The sequence below is a fragment of the Anomaloglossus baeobatrachus genome, chromosome 11 (genome assembly GCF_048569485.1).
Source record: "Anomaloglossus baeobatrachus isolate aAnoBae1 chromosome 11, aAnoBae1.hap1, whole genome shotgun sequence".
In the NCBI taxonomy this organism is placed as follows: Eukaryota; Metazoa; Chordata; class Amphibia; order Anura; family Aromobatidae; genus Anomaloglossus; species Anomaloglossus baeobatrachus.
The window spans coordinates 176,295,526-176,323,322 of record NC_134363.1 but is presented as its reverse complement, the minus strand read 5'-3'; the positions used below and the strand labels follow the sequence as shown (position 1 = coordinate 176,323,322).

At 53.1% G+C, this 27,797-nt stretch overlaps 1 protein-coding gene across 2 annotated transcripts in view; it reads left to right on the top strand.

Annotated features, from left to right (window-relative positions):
* DIXDC1 (DIX domain containing 1) overlaps nucleotides 1-10,674 on the top strand; it is a 136,520-nt gene extending 125,846 nt beyond the window's left edge. For both annotated transcript variants that reach the window (XM_075328461.1, XM_075328460.1), the window contains 3 exons: nucleotides 4,200-4,311; nucleotides 4,503-4,611; nucleotides 4,765-10,674. In XM_075328461.1, the coding sequence (XP_075184576.1) occupies nucleotides 4,200-4,311; nucleotides 4,503-4,611; nucleotides 4,765-4,845 (302 nt within the window). In that variant the 3' untranslated portion in view covers nucleotides 4,846-10,674. The remainder of the gene's footprint in view (nucleotides 1-4,199; nucleotides 4,312-4,502; nucleotides 4,612-4,764) is intronic.
* Nucleotides 10,675-27,797: the final 17,123 nt, after the last annotated feature.

Here is a 27,797-nt window from a genome sequence, read left to right as displayed (position 1 = left end):
GTGAGGGGCTGGATGTTATACACTGGGGGGTGAGGGGCCGGATGTTATACACTGGGAGTGAGGGGCCTGGATGTTATATACCGGGGGGTGAGGGGCAGATGTTATACACTGGGGGGTGAGGGGCTGGATGTTATACACTGGGGGTGAGGGGCTGGATGTTATACACTGGGGGGTGAGGGGCTGGATGTTATACACTGGGGGTGAGGGGCTGGATGTTATACACTGGGGGTGAGGGGCTGGATGTTATACACTGGGGGTGAGGGGCCGGATGTTATACACCGGGGGGTGAGGGGCTGGATGTTATACACTGGGGGTGAGGGGCTGGATGTTATACACTGGGGGGTGAGGGGCTGGATGTTATACACTGGGGGTGAGGGGCTGGATGTTATACACTGGGGGTGAGGGGCTGGATGTTATACACTGGGGGTGAGGGGCTGGATGTTATACACTGGGGGGTGAGGGGCTGGATGTTATACACCGGGGGTGAGGGGCTGGATGTTATACACTGGGGGTGAGGGGCTGGATGTTATACACTGGGGGGTGAGGGGCCGGATGTTATACACTGGGGGGTGAGGGGCTGGATGTTATACACTGGGGGTGAGGGGCCGGATGTTATACACTGGGGGTGAGGGGCCGGATGTTATACACCGGGGGTGAGGGGCTGGATGTTATACACCGGGGGTGAGGGGCTGGATGTTATACACTGGGGGTAATGGGGCTGGATGTTATACATCGGGGGGTGAGGGGCTGGATGTTATACACTGGGGGGTGAGGGGCTGGATGTTATACACTGGGGGTAATGGGGCTGGATGTTATACACTGGGGGTGAGGGGCTGGATGTTATACACTGGGGGGTGAGGGGCTGGATGTTATACACTGGGGGTGAGGGGCCGGATGTTATACACTGGGAGTGAGGGGCCTGGATGTTATATACCGGGGGGTGAGGGGCAGATGTTATACACTGGGGGGTGAGGGGCTGGATGTTATACACTGGGGGGTGAGGGGCTGGATGTTATACACTGGGGGTGAGGGGCTGGATGTTATACACCGGGGGTGAGGGGCTGGATGTTATACACCGGGGGTGAGGGGCTGGATGTTATACACTGGGGGTAATGGGGCTGGATGTTATACACCGGGGGTGAGGGGCTGGATGTTATACACCGGGGGTGAGGGACTGGATGTTATACACCGGGGGAGAGGGGCCGGATGTTATACACTGGGGGCAATGGGGCTGGATGTTATACACTGGGGGCAATGGGGCCGGATGTTATACACTGGGGGCAATGGGGCCGGATGTTATACACCGGGGGTGAGGGGCCGGATGTTATACACCGGGGGTGAGGGGCCGGATGTTATACACTGGGGGTGAGGGGCTGGATGTTATACACTGGGGGTGAGGGGCTGGATGTTATACACTGGGGGTGATGGGGCCGGATGTTATACACTGGGGGTGAGGGGCTGGATGTTATACACTGGGGGTGAGGGGCTGGATGTTATACACTGGAGGTGAGGGGCCGGATGTTATACACCGGGGGTAATGGGGCTGGATGTTATACACTGGGGGTAATGGGGCCGGATGTTATACACTGGGAGTGAGGGGCCGGATGTTATACACTGGGGGGTGAGGGGCTGGATGTTATACACTGTGGGTGAGGGGCCGGATGTTATACACTGGGGGGTGAGGGGCTGGATGTTATACACTGGGAGTGAGGGGCTGGATGTTATACACTGGGGGTGAGGGGCTGGATGTTATACACTGGGGGTAATGGGGCTGGATGTTATACACTGGGGGTGAGGGGCTGGATGTTATACACTGGGGGGTGAGGGGCTGGATGTTATACACTGGGAGTGAGGGGCTGGATGTTATACACTGGGGGTGAGGGGCTGGATGTTATACACTGGAGGTGAGGGGCCGGATGTTATACACTGGGGGTGAGGGGCTGGATGTTATACACTGGAGGTGAGGGGCCGGATGTTATACACTGGGGGTGAGGGGCTGGATGTTATACACTGGGGGTGAGGGGCTGGATGTTATACACCGGGGGTAATGGGGCTGGATGTTATACACTGGGGGTGAGGGGCTGGATGTTATACACTGGGGGTAATGGGGCTGGATGTTATACACTGGGGGTGAGGGGCTGGATGTTATACACTGGGAGTGAGGGGCTGGATGTTATACACTGGGGGTGAGGGGCTGGATGTTATACACTGGGGGTGAGGGGCTGGATGTTATACACTGGGAGTGAGGGGCTGGATGTTATACACTGGGGGTGAGGGGCTGGATGTTATACACTGGGGGTGAGGGGCTGGATGTTATACACTGGGGGTGAGGGGCTGGATGTTATACACTGGGAGTGAGGGGCTGGATGTTATACACTGGGAGTGAGGGGCTGGATGTTATACACTGGGGGTGAGGGGCTGGATGTTATACACTGGGGGTGAGGGGCTGGATGTTATACACTGGGAGTGAGGGGCTGGATGTTATACACTGGGGGTGAGGGGCTGGATGTTATACACTGGGGGTGAGGGGCTGGATGTTATACACTGGGGGTGAGGGGCTGGATGTTATACACTGGGAGTGAGGGGCTGGATGTTATACACTGGGAGTGAGGGGCTGGATGTTATACACTGGGGGTGAGGGGCTGGATGTTATACACTGGGGGTGAGGGGCTGGATGTTATACACTGGGAGTGAGGGGCTGGATGTTATACACTGGGGGTGAGGGGCTGGATGTTATACACTGGGGGTAATGGGGCTGGATGTTATACACTGGGGGTGAGGGGCTGGATGTTATACACTGGGGGTGAGGGGCTGGATGTTATACACTGGGAGTGAGGGGCTGGATGTTATACACTGGGAGTGAGGGGCTGGATGTTATACACTGGGGGTGAGGGGCTGGATGTTATACACCGGGGGTGAGGGGCTGGATGTTATACACTGGGGGTGAGGGGCTGGATGTTATACACTGGGGGTGATGGGGCTGGATGTTATACACTGGGAGTGAGGGGCTGGATGTTATACACTGGGGGTAATGGGGCTGGATGTTATACACTGGGGGTAATGGGGCTGGATGTTATACACTGGGGGTGAGGGGCTGGATGTTATACACTGGGGGTGAGGGGCTGGATGTTATACACTGGGGGTGAGGGGCTGGATGTTATACACCGGGGGTGAGGGGCTGGATGTTATACACTGGGGGTGAGGGGCTGGATGTTATACACCGGGGGTGAGGGGCTGGATGTTATACACCGGGGGTGAGGGGCTGGATGTTATACACTGGGGGTGAGGGGCTGGATGTTATACACTGGGGGTGAGGGGCTGGATGTTATACACTGGGGGTGAGGGGCTGGATGTTATACACTGGGGGTGAGGGGCTGGATGTTATACACTGGGGGTGAGGGGCTGGATGTTATACACTGGGGGTGAGGGGCTGGATGTTATACACTGGGGGTGAGGGGCTGGATGTTATACACTGGGGGTGAGGGGCTGGATGTTATACACCGGGGGTGAGGGGCTGGATGTTATACACTGGGGGTGAGGGGCTGGATGTTATACACTGGGGGTGAGGGGCCGGATGTTATACACTGGGGGTGAGGGGCTGGATGTTATACACTGGGGGTGAGGGGCCGGATGTTATACATCGGGGGGTGAGGGGCTGGATGTTATACACCGGGGGTGAGGGGCTGATGTTATATATCGGGGGTGAGGGGCTGGATGTTATACACTGGGGGGTGAGGGGCTGATGTTATACATCGGGGGGTGAGGGGCTGGATGTTATACACCGGGGGTGAGGGGCTGATGTTATATATCGGGGGTGAGGGGCTGGATGTTATACACTGGGGGGTGAGGGGCTGGTGTTATACATCGGGGGGTGAGGGGCTGGATGTTATACACCGGGGGTGAGGGGCTGATGTTATATATCGGGGGTGAGGGGCTGGATGTTATACATCGGGGGTGAGGGGCTGGATGTTATACACTGGGGGGTGAGGGGCTGATGTTATACATCGGGGGGTGAGGGGCTGGATGTTATACACCGGGGGGTGAGGGGCTGATGTTATATATCGGGGGTGAGGGGCTGGATGTTATATATCGGGGGTGAGGGGCTGACTAATAAAGCAGATGTGAGTGATGAGACGTGTCTCCTGTCTGTATCTGTGGTATCTATGGTGAGTGATTCCCCTCATTATTTTTCCTTGCAGAGATGCCGCATTCTCAGAGTGCCCCGGTGATGGGCGGCAGTAATACCTGCACCAAAGTGCTCTACTTTACCGATCGCTCGCTTACACCCTTCATGGTTAACATACCAAAGAGGTAAGGGTGCTTCATTCCCGGATTATCAGTGCCTCACTTTCCCGGTTCCGTCACCATTATCAGAGATTCTGCAATAGACAATTTTTATATTTCTCATTTTTGATAAATAATGTGGCAGCGGTGCTTGTGCTCTGCGCAGGACGGCTGCGGTGCCGGCTCCGGAGACTCATGGCGTATTATATGTCCTACAGGTTAGGGGAGGTGACGCTGAGGGACTTCAAGGTCGCCATCGACAGAGAAGGAAACCACAGATATCACTTCAAAGCTCTGGATCCGGAATTCGGAACAGTCAAAGAAGAAGTAAGTTCTTGGTCGGACCCCCCCAGCGTCCATAGTTATTACTGTGGTTGCCATTTAACCCTTTAACAAGCTGCCCGCCGTTTTTGCATAGGTGTTTGGTATATGGATCAGGTTGGTGATGAGGCCGACCGCCGCTTTCTTCTATTTTCGCAGGTATTTCATGATGAAGATATCATTCCAGGCTGGGAGGGTAAAATCGTGGCTTGGGTGGAGGAAGACCACGGAAGCAACTAATGGCTCCTGGCGCCTTCACCTGGAGAAGACAAGTAACGGACGCATGGTCTGAGTGCATTAATCCTCAAGCTGCCAAAAAAGGTCCCTATGGGCACCTGAAGGACATTGCTCCTACCGAGAGAGCAATGCCGACGGTCGTATATAGAGCGTCCTCTCCGGAGGATCATGGTGGACGTGACGGTTTACAGAGCAGCTTGTCCGAGACGTATGGACCTCACAAGCTTCTTGTACATATCCTGATGGAGCAAAATTCAGTATTTTTTAAAAAAAAAAATGGGGGTGAAATGTCGCCTTTCACCGAGGTTTTGGATCATCCTATTTTAATAGATATTCGTTTTCCTATAGACTTTCTGACGTCCGAGTTTTCACTGACGGTAGGTTTGAGATTGAGGTACGTTTTATTCACAGCGTCGGATTATTTTGCAACCGATGCCGATATTAATGCAAGATTATAAAGGTGCGGAGAGCGGGATGAGCGAAGGACGGGAATATCCGTGGATCCTGACAGCTCCATCCACCGGCATATGGGAGGATGACGGCCGCGCACCCGGAACCGTGGACACCTTGAGTCATGGCCTGAAAATGTTTACTTTGTGGACTTCATCAGGACTCTAAGCAGTGTTGTAATTTACGCCCAGTGCATATTGCCCCAGCTCTCGCTGCCATTCATGCCTACCATTATGTGCCAGACATTGCACAATTGATCTGAGCCTGCTTTATTAGTCCCACATTGACCTTGTCGCCATTGTTGATGTCTTGTTCATTTTGGGTCTGTTTCACAAGAGCACATGTGCGGTATTAGTTTGCGCATGCGCCGTATTAGTTTGCGCATGCGCCGTATTAATTTGCGCATGCGCCGTTGTGAAACGAGGCAGACAATGGACATATCCATCATAGTGGGACTAGTGAAGAAGGATCAATCGTGAGTGCCGCGTACGGCACATGATAAGCGGCAGGAACAGGAGTCACAACATGGCCATCAGAATCTCGGGAATAATATCATAATGGACAATCCTTTAAATTACCACTGCCAAGGAATTGATCGTGCGTCGGTCCCTGCAGAGGAACCTTCAGCTAATTTTCAGGGGACCTTCTCACAAAGGACTTGGCATGTTCTCGGGTGGTGGTCTCTATCGTGGAACGTGCTCCGTCCCACCTTGACTTTAACAACAATTTTTTGCGCATGCGTCGTGCGTGTCCATTGCTGGTGCTAGGCCGACGCTCTCCCTCCTGTGGGTAATGGCCTCTCTAATGGGGCGGCACGGTGGCTCAGTGGCTAGCACTGCAGTCTTGCAGCGCTGGGGTCCTGGGTTCAAATCCCACCAAGGACACCATCTGCAAGGAGTTTGTATGTTCTCCCCGTGTTTGCGTGGGTTTCCTCCGGGTACTCCGGTTTCCTCCCACATTCCAAAGACATACAGATAGGGACTCTAGATTGTGAGCCCCAATGGGGACAGTGTTGCCAATGTATGTAAAGTGCTATGGAATTAATAGCGCTATATAAATGAATAAAATTATTATTATTATTATTATTATTAATGTGCAGGCGTTTCCTCCAGCATGGAGAGTATATGCACATGTCACAGGAATGGAGAGCACGGCGCATGCGCGAGGTGGCAGTGTCTGTGTAAGGCCGAAGGGGAGGCATTAGTCTGGGTTTAGTGCGCAGAGCTGGAGCACTGCACTGCATGGATCAAAGCTCATTTTCACTAACGACAATTCTATCTGCAGCCAAAAAAAGTAAGTTTGCACTTGTGTTTTCATCCCAAACCTGACCCTGTCATTTCCTCAGTAGCCGGAGCGACACACTGCCTTTAAATATGACTCCTTTATTTGTGTATATGCACTGGTAATGATCACGTCAGCTGGTGTCTGCTGAGGAGGACCGCTCGCTCTGAATATTGCCTGCACTGTAATGTTGATGTGTCTGCAGCGAGTTCTGTGATTTCTCCCCTGTTTTGGTTGTGAGACCCCTGTTCTCCCGCACCCATTATCCCCCCTCAGTGGCACCTTTCCTCGATCTGCTTTTAGGGTGCAGCACACAAGTGTCATTTGGGCTGGGTGCAGGGATGGTGTTCGGGGGCTCGGTAGACTCGTTGCGGAGCCATAGATAGCCGAAATATCCCAGATGTCAAGATCAGATCTGCTCAGTACAATCCATAATAGCAATCAAGCAATTCAGCTCAGAGAAAGCAGCGCTGCCTGTGTAGTGGTGGTCCTGAGGGTGGGCACATGTCTCCTGATCATTCTGTAGTGGTGGTCCTGAGGGTGGGCACATGTCTCCTCATCATTCTCTAATGGTGGTCCTGAGGGTGGGCACACGTCTCCCCATCATTCCGTAGCGGTGGTCCTGAGGATGGGCACATGTCTCTTCATCTATAGTGGTGGTCCTGAGGATGGGCACACGTCTCCCCATCTATAGTGGTGGTCCTGAGGATGGGCACACGTCTCCCCATCTATAGCGGTGGTCCTGAGGATGGACACAAGTCTCCCCATCTATAGCGGTGGTCCTGAGGATGGGCACACGTCTCCCCATCTATAGTGGTGGTCCTGACGATGGGCACACGTCTCCCCATCTATAGCGGTGGTCCTGACGATGGGCACACGTCTCCCCATCTATAGTGGTGGTCCTGAGGATGGGCACACGTCTCCCCATCTATAGTGGTGGTCCTGATGATGGGCACACGTCTCCCCATCTATAGTGGTGGTCCTGACGATGGGCACACGTCTCCCCATCTATAGTGGTGGTCCTGAGGATGGGCACACGTCTCCTCTCCCCATCTATAGCGGTGGTCCTGACGATGGGCACACGTCTCCCCATCTATAGCGGTGGTCCTGACGATGGGCACACGTCTCCCCATCTATAGTGGTGGTCCTGAGGATGGACACAAGTCTCCCCATCTATAGCGGTGGTCCTGAGGATGGGCACACGTCTCCCCATCTATAGTGGTGGTCCTGAGGATGGGCACATGTCTCCCCATCTATAGTGGTGGTCCTGAGGATGGGCACACGTCTCCCCATCTATAGTGGTGGTCCTGACGATGGGCACACGTCTCCCCATCTATAGCGGTGGTCCTGAGGATGGGCACACGTCTCCCCATCTATAGCGGTGGTCCTGAGGATGGGCACACGTCTCCCCATCTATAGCGGTGGTCCTGAGGATGGGCACACGTCTCCCCATCTATAGCGGTGGTCCTGAGGATGGGCAGACGTCTCCCCATCATTCTGTAGTGGTGGTCCTTAGGATGGGCACATGTCTCCCCATCTATAGTGGTGGTCCTGAGGATGGGCACACGTCTCCCCATCTATAGCGGTGGTCCTGAGGATGGGCAGACGTCTCCCCATCATTCTGTAGTGGTGGTCCTTAGGATGGGCACATGTCTCCCCATCTATAGTGGTGGTCCTGAGGATGGGCACACGTCTCCCCATCATTCTGTAGTGGTGGTCCTGAGGATGGGCACACGTCTCCCCGTCTATAGCGGTGGTTCTGAGGATGGGCACACGTCTCCCCATCTATAGCGGTGGTCCTGAGGATGGGCACATCTCTCTGTGTTGGTGGGGTGTCACCCAATACCCCCTCTCCTGATAATGACACTTGTCTGCTGGCCCCTTACCCTGGCTACCTCCTAGTTCTTCCCTGCTTGCTGCTATCTTCATTATGACATCACTGGTGAGAACACAAATATTCATCAGCTTCACACAGACATTTCATATATTCACCGCCAAACTGCTGCTATAAACCTGCTATACCTCATAATAACACACATTACCCCATTCACATGAAGTATTATGCACCAAGATCTGTTTGTTGGGTTGTCCAGTGGTCGTAGGTGTCACATTGGTGGGGGATGGACATTGGGCACCGCCACCGGTTTGCATCTGCCACGAATGTAAACAGAGTGGGATAGCGCCGTACACTGCATAGTGGCCGTTCTTGGTACTGCAGCTCAGATCTCACTTTAGTAGGCGCTAAGGCTACTTTCACACATCCGGATTTTTGCTCTGCGGCACAATACGGCGTTCTGCAGAAAAACCGCAACCAGCTTTTGTAACGCCGGTTGCGGGTTTTTTTGCATAGACTTACATTAGTGCCGTATTGTGCCGCAGGGGCTTGCGTTCGGTCCGGTTTTTGCCGCATGCGGCAGATTTAGCCGATGCCGCGGCCGGATCGAACGTTCCCTGCAACGTTTTTTGCTCCGGCAAAAAACACCGCATCGCGCCGCATCCGGCCGCTGCGGCGCATTTTTCAATGCATAACTATGGAGGCCGGATGCGGTTTTTTCCACTGCGCATGCTCAGTAGCATGCCGCAACTGGAAAAAACCGGACGGGCCGCATGTAAAAACTTATGCAACGGATGCGGTGTTTTCGCCGCATCCGTTGCATAGTTTTCACAGCCGGATTGAGCCGCAATGCTCAAACCGGATGTGTGAAAGTAGCCTAAGCTGCAGTACTGCGATCAGCCACCACAGCGTGTGCGGCGCTGTGCTGCATCGTGCCCGTCTGATGGATCTGGAATGATGGCGGTGCCGGGTGTCCGACCCCCACCGATCTGGAATAGATAACATCAGTGTCAAAGACCTGGACATCCCCGAATTAAATCAACATGCGGTTGTTGCAGTCATCACCATTATTACATACAATGTAGATATCTATTCCTCCGGGGAGAAGAGGGGGAGGTTGGGATTTTGGGGATGTGCTGGACAATACAAGAAGAATATTCCAGAAGATATTTACAGCCCATTGTATATCATATATCTGCAGATGTTATTATATTTTCTATGACTGTGGTGACTATATAGGTGGGGTGGAGGGCTGGCGGAGGCGCTGGCAGCAATAGGTGTACGATGTAGAGGATGCACGTGGATAAAGTGCCTGTACGGCGGGAAGGCAGCGACGTTCTGTACATACGTCTGCCTTCTGCACGGTGTATAGACGGCCGTCTCTGTATGATTTGTGTAGTAATTGTGACGTGTGTGATGTGTCGGACACAATGGCCGGATCACTACATGACAAAAAGATTTATATATTGGACGCGTTGCTCATTTCTTACCAGCAGTGATGGAGATCAGAACCGACCCAGAGGCCCCATGTAGCCATCCGCTCATCAGACTCGCAAATTACTGAATTTACTCTTCAGGTCGCAACGGTTTGGGCTGCGGGTAACAGACGTCTCCAGATCTGGATGCTCTTGAATAGATCCATCATGGACGCCTCTGCTGAGGTGGTCACACTGGATTCAGCAATGTCAGCAGGACCATGGCTGGGGATACATGATGACACCTGTCGTGCCACCAAAGTTCTCTATGTGTCGCTGCTACATCGCAACGCAATAGAAGTGAGTGGGAACGCATGGCGACCCGGAGAGAACTGCGACCGCAACAAGCAAGTCACCAAAAATCCAAAGCAGTTGGACTTTTTTCATTTCCTTCTCGTGGTCGCAGTATCCTCAGGGTCAATCACATTCAGTTGTATTGCACTGTGATGTAGAAGTGAGCCATAGTGCACTATGACCACGTGATATTGCGAGCAAAGTCGCCTTATAGACCCAGCCTAAAAGAGTGTGGGGAAGGGTAGCCTGACTTTTCGAGATGTGAAGGGAGACATGGATCAGGTTGTTACATTTCAGCATGCCTCATCCTTTAGGAGGATAGGCTTTTGTCATAGATGTCTGGAGGGAGACAGGGGTCTAGAGGGAGACAGAGGAGTCTAGAGGGAGACAGAGGGGTCTAGAGGGAGACAGGGGTCTAGAGGGAGACAGAGGGGTCTAGAGGGAGACAGAGGATCTAGAGGGAGACAGAGGGGTCTAGAGGGAGACAGATGGGTCTAGAGGAAAACAGAGGGGTCTAGAGGAAAACAGAGGGGTCTAGAGGGAGACAGAGGGGTCTAGAGGGAGACAGAGGGGTCTAGAGGGAGACAGGGGGTCTATAGGAAGACAGAGGGGTCTAGAGGGAGACAGAGGGGTCTAGAGGGAGACAGAGGGGTCTAGAGGGAGACAGAGGGGTCTAGAGGGAGACAGAGGATCTAGAGGGAGACAGAGGGGTCTAGAGGGAGACAGATGGGTCTAGAGGGAGACAGAGGGGTCTAGAGGGAGACAGAGGGGTCTAGAGGGAGACAGAGGATCTAGAGGGAGACAGAGGGGTCTAGAGGGAGACATGGGTCTAGAGGGAGACAGAGGGGTCTAGAGGGAGACAGAGGGGTCTAGAGGGAGACAGAGGGGTCTAGAGGGAGACAGAGGGGTCTAGAGGGAGACAGAAGGGTCTAGAGGGAGACAGAGGGGTCTAGAGGAAAACAGAGGGGTCTAGAGGAAAACAGAGGGGTCTAGAGGGAGACAGAGGGGTCTAGAGGGAGACAGGGGGTCTATAGGAAGACAGAGGGGTCTAGAGGGAGACAGAGGGGTCTAGAGGGAGACAGAGGGGTCTAGAGGGAGACAGAGGGGTCTAGAGGGAGACAGAGGGGTCTAGAGGGAGACAGAGGATCTAGAGGGAGACAGAGGGGTCTAGAGGGAGACAGATGGGTCTAGAGGGAGACAAAGGGGTCTAGAGGGAGACAGAGGGGTCTAGAGGGAGACAGAGGATCTAGAGGGAGACAGAGGGGTCTAGAGGGAGACATGGGTCTAGAGGGAGACAGAGGGGTCTAGAGGGAGACAGAGGGGTCTAGAGGGAGACAGAGGGGTCTAGAGGGAGACAGAGGGGTCTAGAGGGAGACAGAAGGGTCTAGAGGGAGACAGATGGGTCTAGAGGGAGACAGAGGGGTCTAGAGGAAAACAGAGGGGTCTAGAGGAAAACAGAGGGGTCTAGAGGGAGACAGGGGGTCTATAGGAAGACAGAGGGGTCTAGAGGGAGACAGAGGGGTCTAGAGGGAGACAGAGGGGTCTAGAGGAAGACAGAGGGGTCTAGAGGAAGACAGAGGGGTTTAGAGGGAGACAGAGGGGTCTATAGGAAGACAGGGTGGTCTAGAGGAAGACAAAGCGGTCTAGAGGGAGACAGAGGGGTCTAGAGGGAGACAGAGGGGTATAGAGGGAGACAGAGGGGTCTAGAAGGAGACAGGTCTAGTAGAAGAAAGGGGTCTAGAAGGATATGGGTCTAGAGAGAGAGACATTCTATAGGGTTGACAGAGGGGTCTAGAGGGAGACAGAAGGGTCTAGAGGGAGAGGTTTCTAGAAGGCGACAGAGGGGTCTAGAAGGATACGGGTCTAGAGAGAGCTGTTCTAGAGGGAGACAGAAGCATCTAGAGGGAGAGGTATGTAGAAGGAGCCAGAGGGGTCTAGAAGGAGCCAGAGGGGTCTAGAAGGAGACAAGTCTAGGGAGAGATGTTCTTGAGGGAGAAGAGGGATCAAGAGAAAGATCTGGAGGGAGACAGGAGGGGTCTAGAGAGAGAAAGAAGGGTCTAGTGGGAGACAAGGATTTGGATGGTATAAAAGAGGTTTGGAGGGGAGAGATATCTGGAGGTGCAGAGGAGTCAGACAACGCATTACACCCATGACATGTGAAGCCTGTGTATGAGGGGGTCTAGGTGACTAGTTTTGGGAGGGGGATTCAGGTACGTTATGTAAAGGTGTAGAGCCATTTCTTACCCGATGAACCCTTTCATGCCCGTGGCTCCTGGTGACGCGCTGCGGACCTCAGTGGTCGGATTATCCACACACATCAGGTTTATCACGGACGTTTCTGGTTTTATGTAAATAAATGAGACTTTCTTCATCTCTTATTTGGTGTCGGTTTCTCACCATTTCACCTGCCTGATGTCGGTGGATTCTCTGATTTTCCTTCCTCCGTCCTGTCTGTCTGTGTGTATGTGATCCCGGCTGCCGTGTCTGCAGTTTTCCATGGTGTGCGGGCGCCGTGCTCGGAGTACTGCCTGTACGTAGACGACGTCTTTCTTTTCTCGTATTGTATCAGATTTGTATCTCATTGTATTTGATACTGTTTTTTTGGCCAGAGTCGTGTCTATTTTTACAAGTCTTTGTATCGCAGAAGTATCGTGCGCAGCAGACGTTTCTCTACATGACTTGTACGGTTATTACTGTTTTATGCCTTCGAGTTCGTACTGAGCAAATTTCACTATTAGCTTTATTTTATTAAATAAATGGGGGATGTTGCACCCCGCAGTGTATATACCAGGTGTACGTCATTCCACTTCTGTATATAAAGGATGTGAATCACACGGCTGCCGCCTGATTATTCTCCATCACTCGTGTCACTCTTTACTCCACACACATTATTCATGAGGTGTCCCGTCATGAGCCTCACTCACAGAAGAAGTCGTCCCTTTACTCCGACCTAAGACCCTGGTGGGCCTATTTAGGCGGGGGAAGACCCTGGTGGGCCTATCTAGGCGGAGGAAGACTCTGGTGGGCCTATCTAGGCGGAGGAGACCCTGGTGGGCCTATCTAGGCGGAGAAGACCCTGGTGGGCCTATCTAGGAGGAGGAGACCCTGGTGTGCCTATTTAGGCAGGGAAGACCCTGGTGGACCTATAGGCGGAGAAGACCCTGCTGGACCTATCTAGGCGGAGAAGACCCTGGTGGACCTATCTAGGCAGAGGAGACCTTGGCAGAGGAGACCTTGGTGGACCTATCTAGGTGAAGAAGACCCTGGTGGACCTATCTAGGCAGGGGAGACCTTAGTAGACCTATCTAGGCAGGGGAGACCTTAGTGGACCTATCTAGGCGGGGGAGACCTTAGTGGACCTATCAAGGCGGGGGAGACCTTAGTGGACCTATCTAGGCGGAGGAGACCTTGGCGGACCTATCTAGGTGGAGGAGACCTTGGCGGACCTATCTAGGTGGAGGAGACCTTGGCGGACCTTTCTTAGCAGAGGAGACCTTGGTGGACCTATCTAGGTAAAGAAAACCCTGGTGGACCTATCTAGGCGGGGGGAGACCTTAGTGAACCTATTTAGGCGGGGGAGACCTTAGTGGACCTATCAAGGCAGGGGAGACCTTAGTGGACCTATCTAGGCAGGGGAGACCTTAGTGGACCTATCTAGGCGGGGTAGACCTTAGTGGACCTATCAAGGCGGGGGAGACCTTAGTGGACCTATCTAGGCGGGGGAGACCTTAGTGGACCTATCTAGGCGGGGGAGACCTTAGTGGACTTATCTAGGCGGGGGAGACCTTAGTGGACCTATCTAGGTGGGGGAGACCTTAGTGGACCTATTTAGGCAGGGGAAACCTTAGTGGATCTATCTAGGCGGGGGAGACCTTAGTGGACCTATGTAGGCGGGGGAAACCTTAGTGGACCTATCTAGGCGGGGGAGACCTTAGTGGACCTATCTAGGCAGGGGAGACCTTAGTGGACCTATCTAGGCAGGGGAGACCTTAGTGGACCTATTTATGCGGGGGAGACCTTAGTGGACCTATCTAGGCAGGGGAGACCTTAGTGGACCTATTTATGCGGGGGAGACCTTAGTGGAGCTATCTAGGCGGGGGAGACCTTAGTGGAGCTATCTAGGCGGGGGAGACCTTAGTGGAGCTATCTAGGCGGGGGAGACCTTAGTGGACCTATCTAGGCGGGGGAGACCTTAGTGGAGCTATCTAGGCGGGGGAGACCTTAGTGGACCTATTTATGCGGGGGAGACCTTAGTGGACCTATCTAGGCTGCTCAAGATCGGTTTTCCTACAGAGCGTTCATCCATCAAGTCGCCATGGCTCAAGATGTGGCTGAAGGCCATTTAAAAAAAAAAAGAAAGAAATCTTCTGTGTGGCGGCTTGAACAGCCCATTTGGGGCCATGTTGCGGCAAATTGGCAATTGGTGGTCTCCACAAAAAAAGTGTAGGGCAGGATATGTCATAATATATATATATATATATATATAACACCCCTTTAATAGCAAAGATGACTCTATAGCAAAAAGCTATATAATCATAGAGGGGGCACAAGGCAGAGGCTGCTGTGGGGTCTTTGTGGTGAGTGGGGGGATCCAGGTGTCCCCTTTACTGCTGGATGGTGAGATTCTATAGACTAAATAACTGTACTTATAACAAATATGAGTCCGAGAGTCATAGAGAAGGTGTAGATGTGTTAAAGGGGCTGTTCAGGCTCCATGACTTGTCCTTGGGATTAGTGGGGGTCTGACACCTGGAACCCCCAGTGATCAGCCAATATCAGCTCCGGATGTAGCCAATGTTTGGAGCTGAAATAACGCAGCACCTCACACTCTTTAGTGGCCGTTCTTGGTACTGCAGCTCAGCTCCTATGAAGTGAATGTGTTCTGAACTCCAGTAACAAAAATAGCCACTATATGAGTACGGAGCTGCGCTGTTCTGCTAGTTCCAGCTGCTGATCTGTGGGGGCACCGGGTATATAAAGCCCACCCATCTGATAAAAACCCCAGCACCTGAGCATGGTAGTGCCCACTCATCACTAGTTACCAGTACTGTATCAATCACAAGAAAAGCGCTTGACCAAAAGGCACTCACTCCAGAATTAGTCAGAGCAGCAACTGCAATGCCTTATAGGCAGAAAATCCCTATCATGGTGATTCCATATCTGAAAATAGAGGTGGAGAACCTGGCCCAACGCGTGTCGCTATGTTAGCTTCATCAGGGGCAGTGGGTGTCACTGGGGTTGACACCCACTGCCCCTGATGAAGCTAACATAGCGACACGTGTATCACCATGATAGGGATTTTCTGCCTATGAGGCATTGCAGTTGCTGCTCTGACTATTTGGTCACAATGCTGATAGATAGAATGTCTGTCTCAATGTATCCCTATTTATAAGATGGTTATATCTCTGATTCATTATCTGTATTGTTATACATTTTGAACTATCTATGGTGATTCTGGAACAATATTTATCTTTGAGAGGACTTATTCTGGATTGGGTCTCATTATTATTGTCCTTGGTGTTTTTTAATATGTCTGCACTGTGTTGTATTTTGTATGTGTGTTTTTAAACTTTTTGATACACAAATAAAAATCGTATTATAATCTGATTCTGGAGTGAGTGCCTTTTGGTCAAGCGCTTTTCTTGTGATTGATATAGTTGGCTTTGCTTGACAGGTGCCCCCCCCCCCCCCTATTACTGATAAATGTACCGTATAAACTATGGCTGTGCACTTCTAATTGTTTTTTCTTGTAGTTACCAGTACAGAGCACCCAAGCATGGTAGTGCCCACTCATCACTAGTTACCAGTACAGAGCACCCGAGCATGGTAGTGCCCACTCATCACTAGTTACCAGTACTGAACAGCCGAGCATGGTAGTGCCCGCTCATCACTAGTTACCAGTACTGAACACCTGAGCATGGTAGTGCCCGCTCATCACTAGTTACCAGTACTGAGCACCCGAGCATGGTAGTGCCCGCTCATCACTAGTTACCAGTACTGAACACCTGAGCATGGTAGTGCCCGCTCATCACTAGTTACCAGTACTGAGCACCTGAGCATAATAGTGCCCGCTCATCACTAGTTACCAGTACTGAGCACCCGAGCATGGTAGTGCCCGCTCATCACTAGTTACCAGTACTAAGCACCCGAGCATGGTAGTGCCCGCTCATCACTAGTTACCAGTACTAAGCACCCGAGCATGGTAGTGCCCGCTCATCACTAGTTACCAGTACTGAACAGCCGAGCATGGTAGTGCCCGCTCATCACTAGTTACCAGTACAGAGCACCCGAGCATGGTAGTGCCCACTCATCACTAGTTACCAGTACTGAACAGCCGAGCATGGTAGTGCCCGCTCATCACTAGTTACCAGTACTGAACACCTGAGCATGGTAGTGCCCGCTCATCACTAGTTACCAGTACTGAGCACCCGAGCATGGTAGTGCCCACTCATCACTAGTTACCAGTACTGAGCACCTGAGCATGGTAGTGCCCGCTCATCACTAGTTACCAGTACTGAGCACCTGAGCATAATAGTGCCCGCTCATCACTAGTTACCAGTACTGAGCACCCGAGCATGGTAGTGCCCGCTCATCACTAGTTACCAGTACTAAGCACCCGAGCATGGTAGTGCCCGCTCATCACTAGTTACCAGTACTGAACAGCCGAGCATGGTAGTGCCCGCTCATCACTAGTTACCAGTACTGAGCACCCGAGCATGGTAGTGCCTGCTCATCACTAGTTACCAGTACAGAGCACCTGAGCATGGTAGTGCCCGCTCATCACTAGTTACCAGTACCGAGCACCCGAGCATGGTAGTGCCCGCTCATCACTAGTTACCAGTACTGAGCACCCGAGCATGGTAGTGCCCGCTCATCACTAGTTACCAGTACTGAGCACCTGAGCATGGTAGTGCCCGCTCATCACTAGTTACCAGTACTGAGCACCCGAGCATGGTAGTGCCCGCTCATCACTAGTTACCAGTACCGAGCACCCGAGCATGGTAGTGCCCGCTCATCACTAGTTACCAGTACAGAGCACCTGAGCATGGTAGTGCCCGCTCATCACTAGTTACCAGTACCGAGCACCCGAGCATGGTAGTGCCCGCTCATCACTAGTTACCAGTACTGAGCACCCGAGCATGGTAGTGCCTGCTCATCACTAGTTACCAGTACAGAGCACCTGAGCATGGTAGTGCCCGCTCATCACTAGTTACCAGTACAGAGCACCTGAGCATGGTAGTGCCCGCTCATCACTAGTTACCAGTACCGAGCACCCGAGCATGGTAGTGCCCGCTCATCACTAGTTACCAGTACTGAGCACCCGAGCATGGTAGTGCCCGCTCATCACTAGTTACCAGTACTGAGCACCTGAGCATGGTAGTGCCCGCTCATCACTAGTTACCAGTACTGAGCACCCGAGCATGGTAGTGCCCGCTCATCACTAGTTACCAGTACCGAGCACCCGAGCATGGTAGTGCCCGCTCATCACTAGTTACCAGTACTGAGCACCCGAGCATGGTAGTGCCCGCTCATCACTAGTTACCAGTACTGAGCACCTGAGCATGGTAGTGCCCGCTCATCACTAGTTACCAGTACTGAGCACCCGAGCATGGTAGTGCCCGCTCATCACTAGTTACGAGTACTGAGCACCTGAGCATGGTAGTGCCCGCTCATCACTAGTTACGTGTACAGAGCACCCGAGCATGGTAGTGCCCGCTCATCACTAGTTACGAGTACTGAGCACCCGAGCATGGTAGTGCCCGCTCATCACTAGTTACCAGTACTGAACAGCCGAGCATGGTAGTGCCCGCTCATCACTAGTTACCAGTACTGAACACCTGAGCATGGTAGTGCCCGCTCATCACTAGTTACCAGTACTGAGCACCCGAGCATGGTAGTGCCCGCTCATCACTAGTTACCAGTACTGAGCACCCGAGCATGGTAGTGCCCGCTCATCACTAGTTACCAGTACCGAGCACCCGAGCATGGTAGTGCCCGCTCATCACTAGTTACCAGTACTGAGCACCCGAGCATGGTAGTGCCCGCTCATCACTAGTTACCAGTACTGAGCACCTGAGCATGGTAGTGCCCGCTCATCACTAGTTACCAGTACTGAGCACCCGAGCATGGTAGTGCCCCCTCATCACTAGTTACCAGTACCGAGCACCCGAGCATGGTAGTGCCCGCTCATCACTAGTTACGAGGACAGAGCACCCGAGCATGGTAGTGCCCCCTCATCACTAGTTACGAGTACTGAGTACCTGAGCATGGTAGTGCCCGCTCATCACTAGTTACGAGTACTGAGCACCTGAGCATGGTAGTGCCCGCTCATCACTACTTACGTGTACAGAGCACCCAAGCATGGTAGTGCCCGCTCATCACTAGTTACATGTACAGAGCACCCGAGCATGGTAGTGCCCGCTCATCACTAGTTACCAGTACTGAGCACCCGAGCATGGTAGTGCTCGCTCATCACTAGTTACCAGTACTGAGCACCTGAGCATGGTAGTGCCCGCTCATCACTAGTTACCAGTACTGAGCACCCGAGCATGGTAGTGCCCCCTCATCACTAGTTACCAGTACTGAGCACCCGAGCATGGTAGTGCCTGCTCATCACTAGTTACGAGGACAGAGCACCCGAGCATGGTAGTGCCCCCTCATCACTAGTTACGAGTACTGAGTACCTGAGCATGGTAGTGCCCGCTCATCACTAGTTACGAGTACTGAGCACCTGAGCATGGTAGTGCCCGCTCATCACTAGTTACGTGTACAGAGCACCCAAGCATGGTAGTGCCCGCTCATCACTAGTTACATGTACAGAGCACCCGAGCATGGTAGTGCCCGCTCATCACTAGTTACCAGTACTGAGCACCCGAGCATGGTAGTGCTCGCTCATCACTAGTTACCAGTACTGAGCACCTGAGCATGGTAGTGTCTGCTCATCACTAGTTACCAGTACTGAGCACCTGAGCATGGTAGTGCCCGCTCATCACTAGTTACCAGTACTGAGCACCTGAGCATGGTAGTGCCCGCTCATCACTAGTTACGAGTACAGAGCACCCGAGCATGGTAGTGCCTGCTCATCACTAGTTACCAGTACTGAGCACCCGAGCATGGTAGTGCCCGCTCATCACTAGTTACGAGTACTGAGCACCTGAGCATGGTAGTGCCTGCTCATCACTAGTTACCAGTACTGAGCACCCGAGCATGGTAGTGCCCGCTCATCACTAGTTACCAGTACTGAGCACCCGAGCATGGTAGTGCCCGCTCATCACTTGTTACAAGTACTGAGCACCCGAGCATGGTAATGCCCGCTCATCGCTAGTTACGAGTACTGAGCACCCGAGCATGGTAGTGCTCGCTCATCACTAGTTACGAGTACTGAGCACTCGAGCATGGTAGTGCCCGCTCATCGCTAGTTACGAGTACTGAGCACCCGAGCATGGTAGTGCCCACTCATCACTAGTTACTAGTACTGAGCACCCGAGCATGGTAGTGCCCGCTCATCACTAGTTACCAGTACTGAGCACCCGAGCATGGTAGTGCCCGCTCATCACTAGTTACGAGTACTGAGCACCTGAGCATGGTAGTGCCCACTCATCACTAGTTACCAGTACTGAACACCCGAGCATGGTAGTGCCCGCTCATCACTAGTTACCAGTACTGAGCACCCGAGCATGGTAGTGCCCGCTCATCACTTGTTACAAGTACTGAGCACCCGAGCATGGTAGTGCCCGCTCATCACTAGTTACGAGTACAGAGCACCCGAGCATGGTAGTGCCCGCTCATCACTAGTTACGAGTACAGAGCACCCGAGCATGGTAGTGCCCGCTCATCACTAGTTACGAGTACAGAGCACCCGAGCATGGTAGTGCCCGCTCATCGCTAGTTACGAGTACTGAGCACCCGAGCATGGTAGTGCCCGCTCATCACTAGTTACCAGTACTGAGCACCCGAGCATGGTAGTGCCCGCTCATCACTAGTTACCAGTACTGAACAGCCGAGCATGGTAGTGCCCGCTCATCACTAGTTACCAGTACTGAACACCTGAGCATGGTAGTGCCCGCACATCACTAGTTACCAGTACTGAGCACCCGAGCATGGTAGTGCCCGCTCATCACTAGTTACCAGTACTGAGCACCCGAGCATGGTAGTGCCCGCTCATCACTAGTTACCAGTACCGAGCACCCGAGCATGGTAGTGCCCGCTCATCACTAGTTACCAGTACTGAGCACCCGAGCATGGTAGTGCCCGCTCATCACTAGTTACCAGTACTGAGCACCTGAGCATGGTAGTGCCCGCTCATCACTAGTTACCAGTACTGAGCACCCGAGCATGGTAGTGCCCGCTCATCACTAGTTACGAGTACTGAGCACCTGAGCATGGTAGTGCCCGCTCATCACTAGTTACGTGTACAGAGCACCCGAGCATGGTAGTGCCCGCTCATCACTAGTTACCAGTACTGAACAGCCGAGCATGGTAGTGCCCGCTCATCACTAGTTACCAGTACTGAACACCTGAGCATGGTAGTGCCCGCTCATCACTAGTTACCAGTACTGAGCACCCGAGCATGGTAGTGCCCGCTCATCACTAGTTACCAGTACTGAGCACCCGAGCATGGTAGTGCCCGCTCATCACTAGTTACCAGTACCGAGCACCCAAGCATGGTAGTGCCCGCTCATCACTAGTTACCAGTACTGAGCACCCGAGCATGGTAGTGCCCGCTCATCACTAGTTACCAGTACTGAGCACCTGAGCATGGTAGTGCCCGCTCATCACTAGTTACCAGTACTGAGCACCCGAGCATGGTAGTGCCCCCTCATCACTAGTTACCAGTACCGAGCACCCGAGCATGGTAGTGCCCGCTCATCACTAGTTACGAGGACAGAGCACCCGAGCATGGTAGTGCCCCCTCATCACTAGTTACGAGTACTGAGTACCTGAGCATGGTAGTGCCCGCTCATCACTAGTTACGTGTACAGAGCACCCAAGCATGGTAGTGCCCGCTCATCACTAGTTACATGTACAGAGCACCCGAGCATGGTAGTGCCCGCTCATCACTAGTTACCAGTACTGAGCACCCGAGCATGGTAGTGCTCGCTCATCACTAGTTACCAGTACTGAGCACCTGAGCATGGTAGTGCCCGCTCATCACTAGTTACCAGTACTGAGCACCTGAGCATGGTAGTGCCCGCTCATCACTAGTTACCAGTACTGAGCACCCGAGCATGGTAGTGCCCCCTCATCACTAGTTACCAGTACTGAGCACCCGAGCATGGTAGTGCCCGCTCATCACTAGTTACGAGGACAGAGCACCCGAGCATGGTAGTGCCCCCTCATCACTAGTTACGAGTACTGAGTACCTGAGCATGGTAGTGCCCGCTCATCACTAGTTACGAGTACTGAGCACCTGAGCATGGTAGTGCCCGCTCATCACTAGTTACGTGTACAGAGCACCCAAGCATGGTAGTGCCCGCTCATCACTAGTTACGTGTACAGAGCACCCAAGCATGGTAGTGCCCGCTCATCACTAGTTACATGTACAGAGCACCCGAGCATGGTAGTGCCCGCTCATCACTAGTTACCAGTACTGAGCACCCGAGCATGGTAGTGCTCGCTCATCACTAGTTACCAGTACTGAGCACCTGAGCATGGTAGTGCCCGCTCATCACTAGTTACCAGTACTGAGCACCCGAGCATGGTAGTGTCTGCTCATCATTAGTTACGAGTACTGAGCACCTGAGCATGGTAGTGCCCGCTCATCACTAGTTACCAGTACTGAGCACCCGAGCATGGTAGTGTCTGCTCATCATTAGTTACGAGTACTGAGCACCCGAGCATGGTAGTGCCCACTCATCACTAGTTACCAGTACTGAGCACCCGAGCATGGTAGTGCTCACTCATCACTAGTTACCAGAACTGAGCACCCGAGCATGGTAGTGCCCCCTCATCACTAGTTACCAGTACCGAGCACCCGAGCATGGTAGTGCCCGCTCATCACTAGTTACGAGGACAGAGCACCCGAGCATGGTAGTGCCCCCTCATCACTAGTTACGAGTACTGAGTACCTGAGCATGGTAGTGCCCGCTCATCACTAGTTACGAGTACTGAGCACCTGAGCATGGTAGTGCCCGCTCATCACTACTTACGTGTACAGAGCACCCAAGCATGGTAGTGCCCGCTCATCACTAGTTACATGTACAGAGCACCCGAGCATGGTAGTGCCCGCTCATCACTAGTTACCAGTACTGAGCACCCGAGCATGGTAGTGCTCGCTCATCACTAGTTACCAGTACTGAGCACCTGAGCATGGTAGTGCCCGCTCATCACTAGTTACCAGTACTGAGCACCTGAGCATGGTAGTGCCCGCTCATCACTAGTTACCAGTACTGAGCACCCGAGCATGGTAGTGCCTGCTCATCACTAGTTACGAGGACAGAGCACCCGAGCATGGTAGTGCCCCCTCATCACTAGTTACGAGTACTGAGTACCTGAGCATGGTAGTGCCCGCTCATCACTAGTTACGAGTACTGAGCACCTGAGCATGGTAGTGCCCGCTCATCACTAGTTACGTGTACAGAGCACCCAAGCATGGTAGTGCCCGCTCATCACTAGTTACATGTACAGAGCACCCGAGCATGGTAGTGCCCGCTCATCACTAGTTACCAGTACTGAGCACCCGAGCATGGTAGTGCTCGCTCATCACTAGTTACCAGTACTGAGCACCTGAGCATGGTAGTGCCCGCTCATCACTAGTTACCAGTACTGAGCACCCGAGCATGGTAGTGCCCACTCATCACTAGTTACCAGTACTGAGCACCCGAGCATGGTAGTGCTCGCTCATCATTAGTTACGAGTACTGAGCACCTGAGCATGGTAGTGCCCACTCATCACTAGTTACCAGTACTGAGCACCCGAGCATGGTAGTGCTCGCTCATCACTAGTTACCAGTACTGAGCACCTGAGCATGGTAGTGTCTGCTCATCACTAGTTACCAGTACTGAGCACCTGAGCATGGTAGTGCCCGCTCATCACTAGTTACCAGTACTGAGCACCTGAGCATGGTAGTGCCCGCTCATCACTAGTTACGAGTACAGAGCACCCGAGCATGGTAGTGCCTGCTCATCACTAGTTACCAGTACTGAGCACCCGAGCATGGTAGTGCCCGCTCATCACTAGTTACGAGTACTGAGCACCTGAGCATGGTAGTGCCTGCTCATCACTAGTTACCAGTACTGAGCACCCGAGCATGGTAGTGCCCGCTCATCACTAGTTACCAGTACTGAGCACCCGAGCATGGTAGTGCCCGCTCATCACTTGTTACAAGTACTGAGCACCCGAGCATGGTAATGCCCGCTCATCGCTAGTTACGAGTACTGAGCACCCGAGCATGGTAGTGCTCGCTCATCACTAGTTACGAGTACTGAGCACTCGAGCATGGTAGTGCCCGCTCATCGCTAGTTACGAGTACTGAGCACCCGAGCATGGTAGTGCCCACTCATCACTAGTTACTAGTACTGAGCACCCGAGCATGGTAGTGCCCGCTCATCACTAGTTACCAGTACTAAGCACCCGAGCATGGTAGTGCCCGCTCATCACTAGTTACGAGTACTGAGCACCTGAGCATGGTAGTGCCCACTCATCACTAGTTACCAGTACTGAACACCCGAGCATGGTAGTGCCCGCTCATCACTAGTTACCAGTACTGAGCACCCGAGCATGGTAGTGCCCGCTCATCACTTGTTACAAGTACTGAGCACCCGAGCATGGTAGTGCCCGCTCATCACTAGTTACAAGTACAGAGCACCCGAGCATGGTAGTGCCCGCTCATCACTAGTTACGAGTACAGAGCACCCGAGCATGGTAGTGCCCGCTCATCACTAGTTACGAGTACAGAGCACCCGAGCATGGTAGTGCCCGCTCATCGCTAGTTACGAGTACTGAGCTCCCGAGCATGGTAGTGCCCGCTCATCACTAGTTACCAGTACTGAGCACCCGAGCATGGTAGTGCCCGCTCATCACTAGTTACCAGTACTGAACAGCCGAGCATGGTAGTGCCCGCTCATCACTAGTTACCAGTACTGAACACCTGAGCATGGTAGTGCCCGCTCATCACTAGTTACCAGTACTGAGCACCCGAGCATGGTAGTGCCCGCTCATCACTAGTTACCAGTACTGAGCACCCGAGCATGGTAGTGCCCGCTCATCACTAGTTACCAGTACCGAGCACCCGAGCATGGTAGTGCCCGCTCATCACTAGTTACCAGTACTGAGCACCCGAGCATGGTAGTGCCCGCTCATCACTAGTTACCAGTACTGAGCACCTGAGCATGGTAGTGCCCGCTCATCACTAGTTACCAGTACTGAGCACCCGAGCATGGTAGTGCCCGCTCATCACTAGTTACGAGTACTGAGCACCTGAGCATGGTAGTGCCCGCTCATCACTAGTTACGTGTACAGAGCACCCGAGCATGGTAGTGCCCGCTCATCACTAGTTACCAGTACTGAACAGCCGAGCATGGTAGTGCCCGCTCATCACTAGTTACCAGTACTGAACACCTGAGCATGGTAGTGCCCGCTCATCACTAGTTACCAGTACTGAGCACCCGAGCATGGTAGTGCCCGCTCATCACTAGTTACCAGTACCGAGCACCCGAGCATGGTAGTGCCCGCTCATCACTAGTTACCAGTACCGAGCACCCGAGCATGGTAGTGCCCGCTCATCACTAGTTACCAGTACTGAGCACCCGAGCATGGTAGTGCCCGCTCATCACTAGTTACCAGTACTGAGCACCCGAGCATGGTAGTGTCTGCTCATCATTAGTTACGAGTACTGAGCACCTGAGCATGGTAGTGCCCGCTCATCACTAGTTACCAGTACTGAGCACCCGAGCATGGTAGTGTCTGCTCATCATTAGTTACGAGTACTGAGCACCCGAGCATGGTAGTGCCCACTCATCACTAGTTACCAGTACTGAGCACCCGAGCATGGTAGTGCTCACTCATCACTAGTTACCAGAACTGAGCACCCGAGCATGGTAGTGTCTGCTCATCATTAGTTACGAGTACTGAGCACCCGAGCATGGTAGTGCCCGCTCATCACTAGTTACCAGTACTGAGCACCTGAGCATGGTAGTGCCCGCTCATCACTAGTTACCAGTACTGAGCACCCGAGCATGGTAGTGCCCCCTCATCACTAGTTACCAGTACCGAGCACCCGAGCATGGTAGTGCCCGCTCATCACTAGTTACGAGGACAGAGCACCCGAGCATGGTAGTGCCCCCTCATCACTAGTTACGAGTACTGAGTACCTGAGCATGGTAGTGCCCGCTCATCACTAGTTACGAGTACTGAGCACCTGAGCATGGTAGTGCCCGCTCATCACTACTTACGTGTACAGAGCACCCAAGCATGGTAGTGCCCGCTCATCACTAGTTACATGTACAGAGCACCCGAGCATGGTAGTGCCCGCTCATCACTAGTTACCAGTACTGAGCACCCGAGCATGGTAGTGCTCGCTCATCACTAGTTACCAGTACTGAGCACCTGAGCATGGTAGTGCCCGCTCATCACTAGTTACCAGTACTGAGCACCTGAGCATGGTAGTGCCCGCTCATCACTAGTTACCAGTACTGAGCACCCGAGCATGGTAGTGCCCCCTCATCACTAGTTACCAGTACTGAGCACCCGAGCATGGTAGTGCCTGCTCATCACTAGTTACGAGGACAGAGCACCCGAGCATGGTAGTGCCCCCTCATCACTAGTTACGAGTACTGAGTACCTGAGCATGGTAGTGCCCGCTCATCACTAGTTACGAGTACTGAGCACCTGAGCATGGTAGTGCCCGCTCATCACTAGTTACGTGTACAGAGCACCCAAGCATGGTAGTGCCCGCTCATCACTAGTTACATGTACAGAGCACCCGAGCATGGTAGTGCCCGCTCATCACTAGTTACCAGTACTGAGCACCCGAGCATGGTAGTGCTCGCTCATCACTAGTTACCAGTACTGAGCACCTGAGCATGGTAGTGCCCGCTCATCACTAGTTACCAGTACTGAGCACCCGAGCATGGTAGTGCCCACTCATCACTATTTACCATTACTGAGCACCCGAGCATGGTAGTGCTCGCTCATCATTAGTTACGAGTACTGAGCACCTGAGCATGGTAGTGCCCACTCATCACTAGTTACCAGTACTGAGCACCCGAGCATGGTAGTGCTCGCTCATCACTAGTTACCAGTACTGAGCACCTGAGCATGGTAGTGTCTGCTCATCACTAGTTACCAGTACTGAGCACCTGAGCATGGTAGTGCCCGCTCATCACTAGTTACCAGTACTGAGCACCTGAGCATGGTAGTGCCCGCTCATCACTAGTTACGAGTACAGAGCACCCGAGCATGGTAGTGCCTGCTCATCACTAGTTACCAGTACTGAGCACCCGAGCATGGTAGTGCCCGCTCATCACTAGTTACGAGTACTGAGCACCTGAGCATGGTAGTGCCCGCTCATCACTAGTTACCAGTACTGAGCACCCGAGCATGGTAGTGCCCGCTCATCACTTGTTACAAGTACTGAGCACCCGAGCATGGTAATGCCCGCTCATCGCTAGTTACGAGTACTGAGCACCCGAGCATGGTAGTGCTCGCTCATCACTAGTTACGAGTACTGAGCACTCGAGCATGGTAGTGCCCGCTCATCGCTAGTTACGAGTACTGAGCACCCGAGCATGGTAGTGCCCACTCATCACTAGTTACTAGTACTGAGCACCCGAGCATGGTAGTGCCCGCTCATCACTAGTTACCAGTACTAAGCACCCGAGCATGGTAGTGCCCGCTCATCACTAGTTACGAGTACTGAGCACCTGAGCATGGTAGTGCCCACTCATCACTAGTTACCAGTACTGAACACCCGAGCATGGTAGTGCCCGCTCATCACTAGTTACCAGTACTGAGCACCCGAGCATGGTAGTGCCCGCTCATCACTTGTTACAAGTACTGAGCACCCGAGCATGGTAGTGCCCGCTCATCACTAGTTACGAGTACAGAGCACCCGAGCATGGTAGTGCCCGCTCATCACTAGTTACGAGTACAGAGCACCCGAGCATGGTAGTGCCCGCTCATCACTAGTTACGAGTACAGAGCACCCGAGCATGGTAGTGCCCGCTCATCGCTAGTTACGAGTACTGAGCACCCGAGCATGGTAGTGCCCGCTCATCACTAGTTACCAGTACTGAGCACCCGAGCATGGTAGTGCCCGCTCATCACTAGTTACCAGTACTGAACAGCCGAGCATGGTAGTGCCCGCTCATCACTAGTTACCAGTACTGAACACCTGAGCATGGTAGTGCCCGCTCATCACTAGTTACCAGTACTGAGCACCCGAGCATGGTAGTGCCCGCTCATCACTAGTTACCAGTACTGAGCACCCGAGCATGGTAGTGCCCGCTCATCACTAGTTACCAGTACCGAGCACCCGAGCATGGTAGTGCCCGCTCATCACTAGTTACCAGTACTGAGCACCCGAGCATGGTAGTGCCCGCTCATCACTAGTTACCAGTACTGAGCACCTGAGCATGGTAGTGCCCGCTCATCACTAGTTACCAGTACTGAGCACCCGAGCA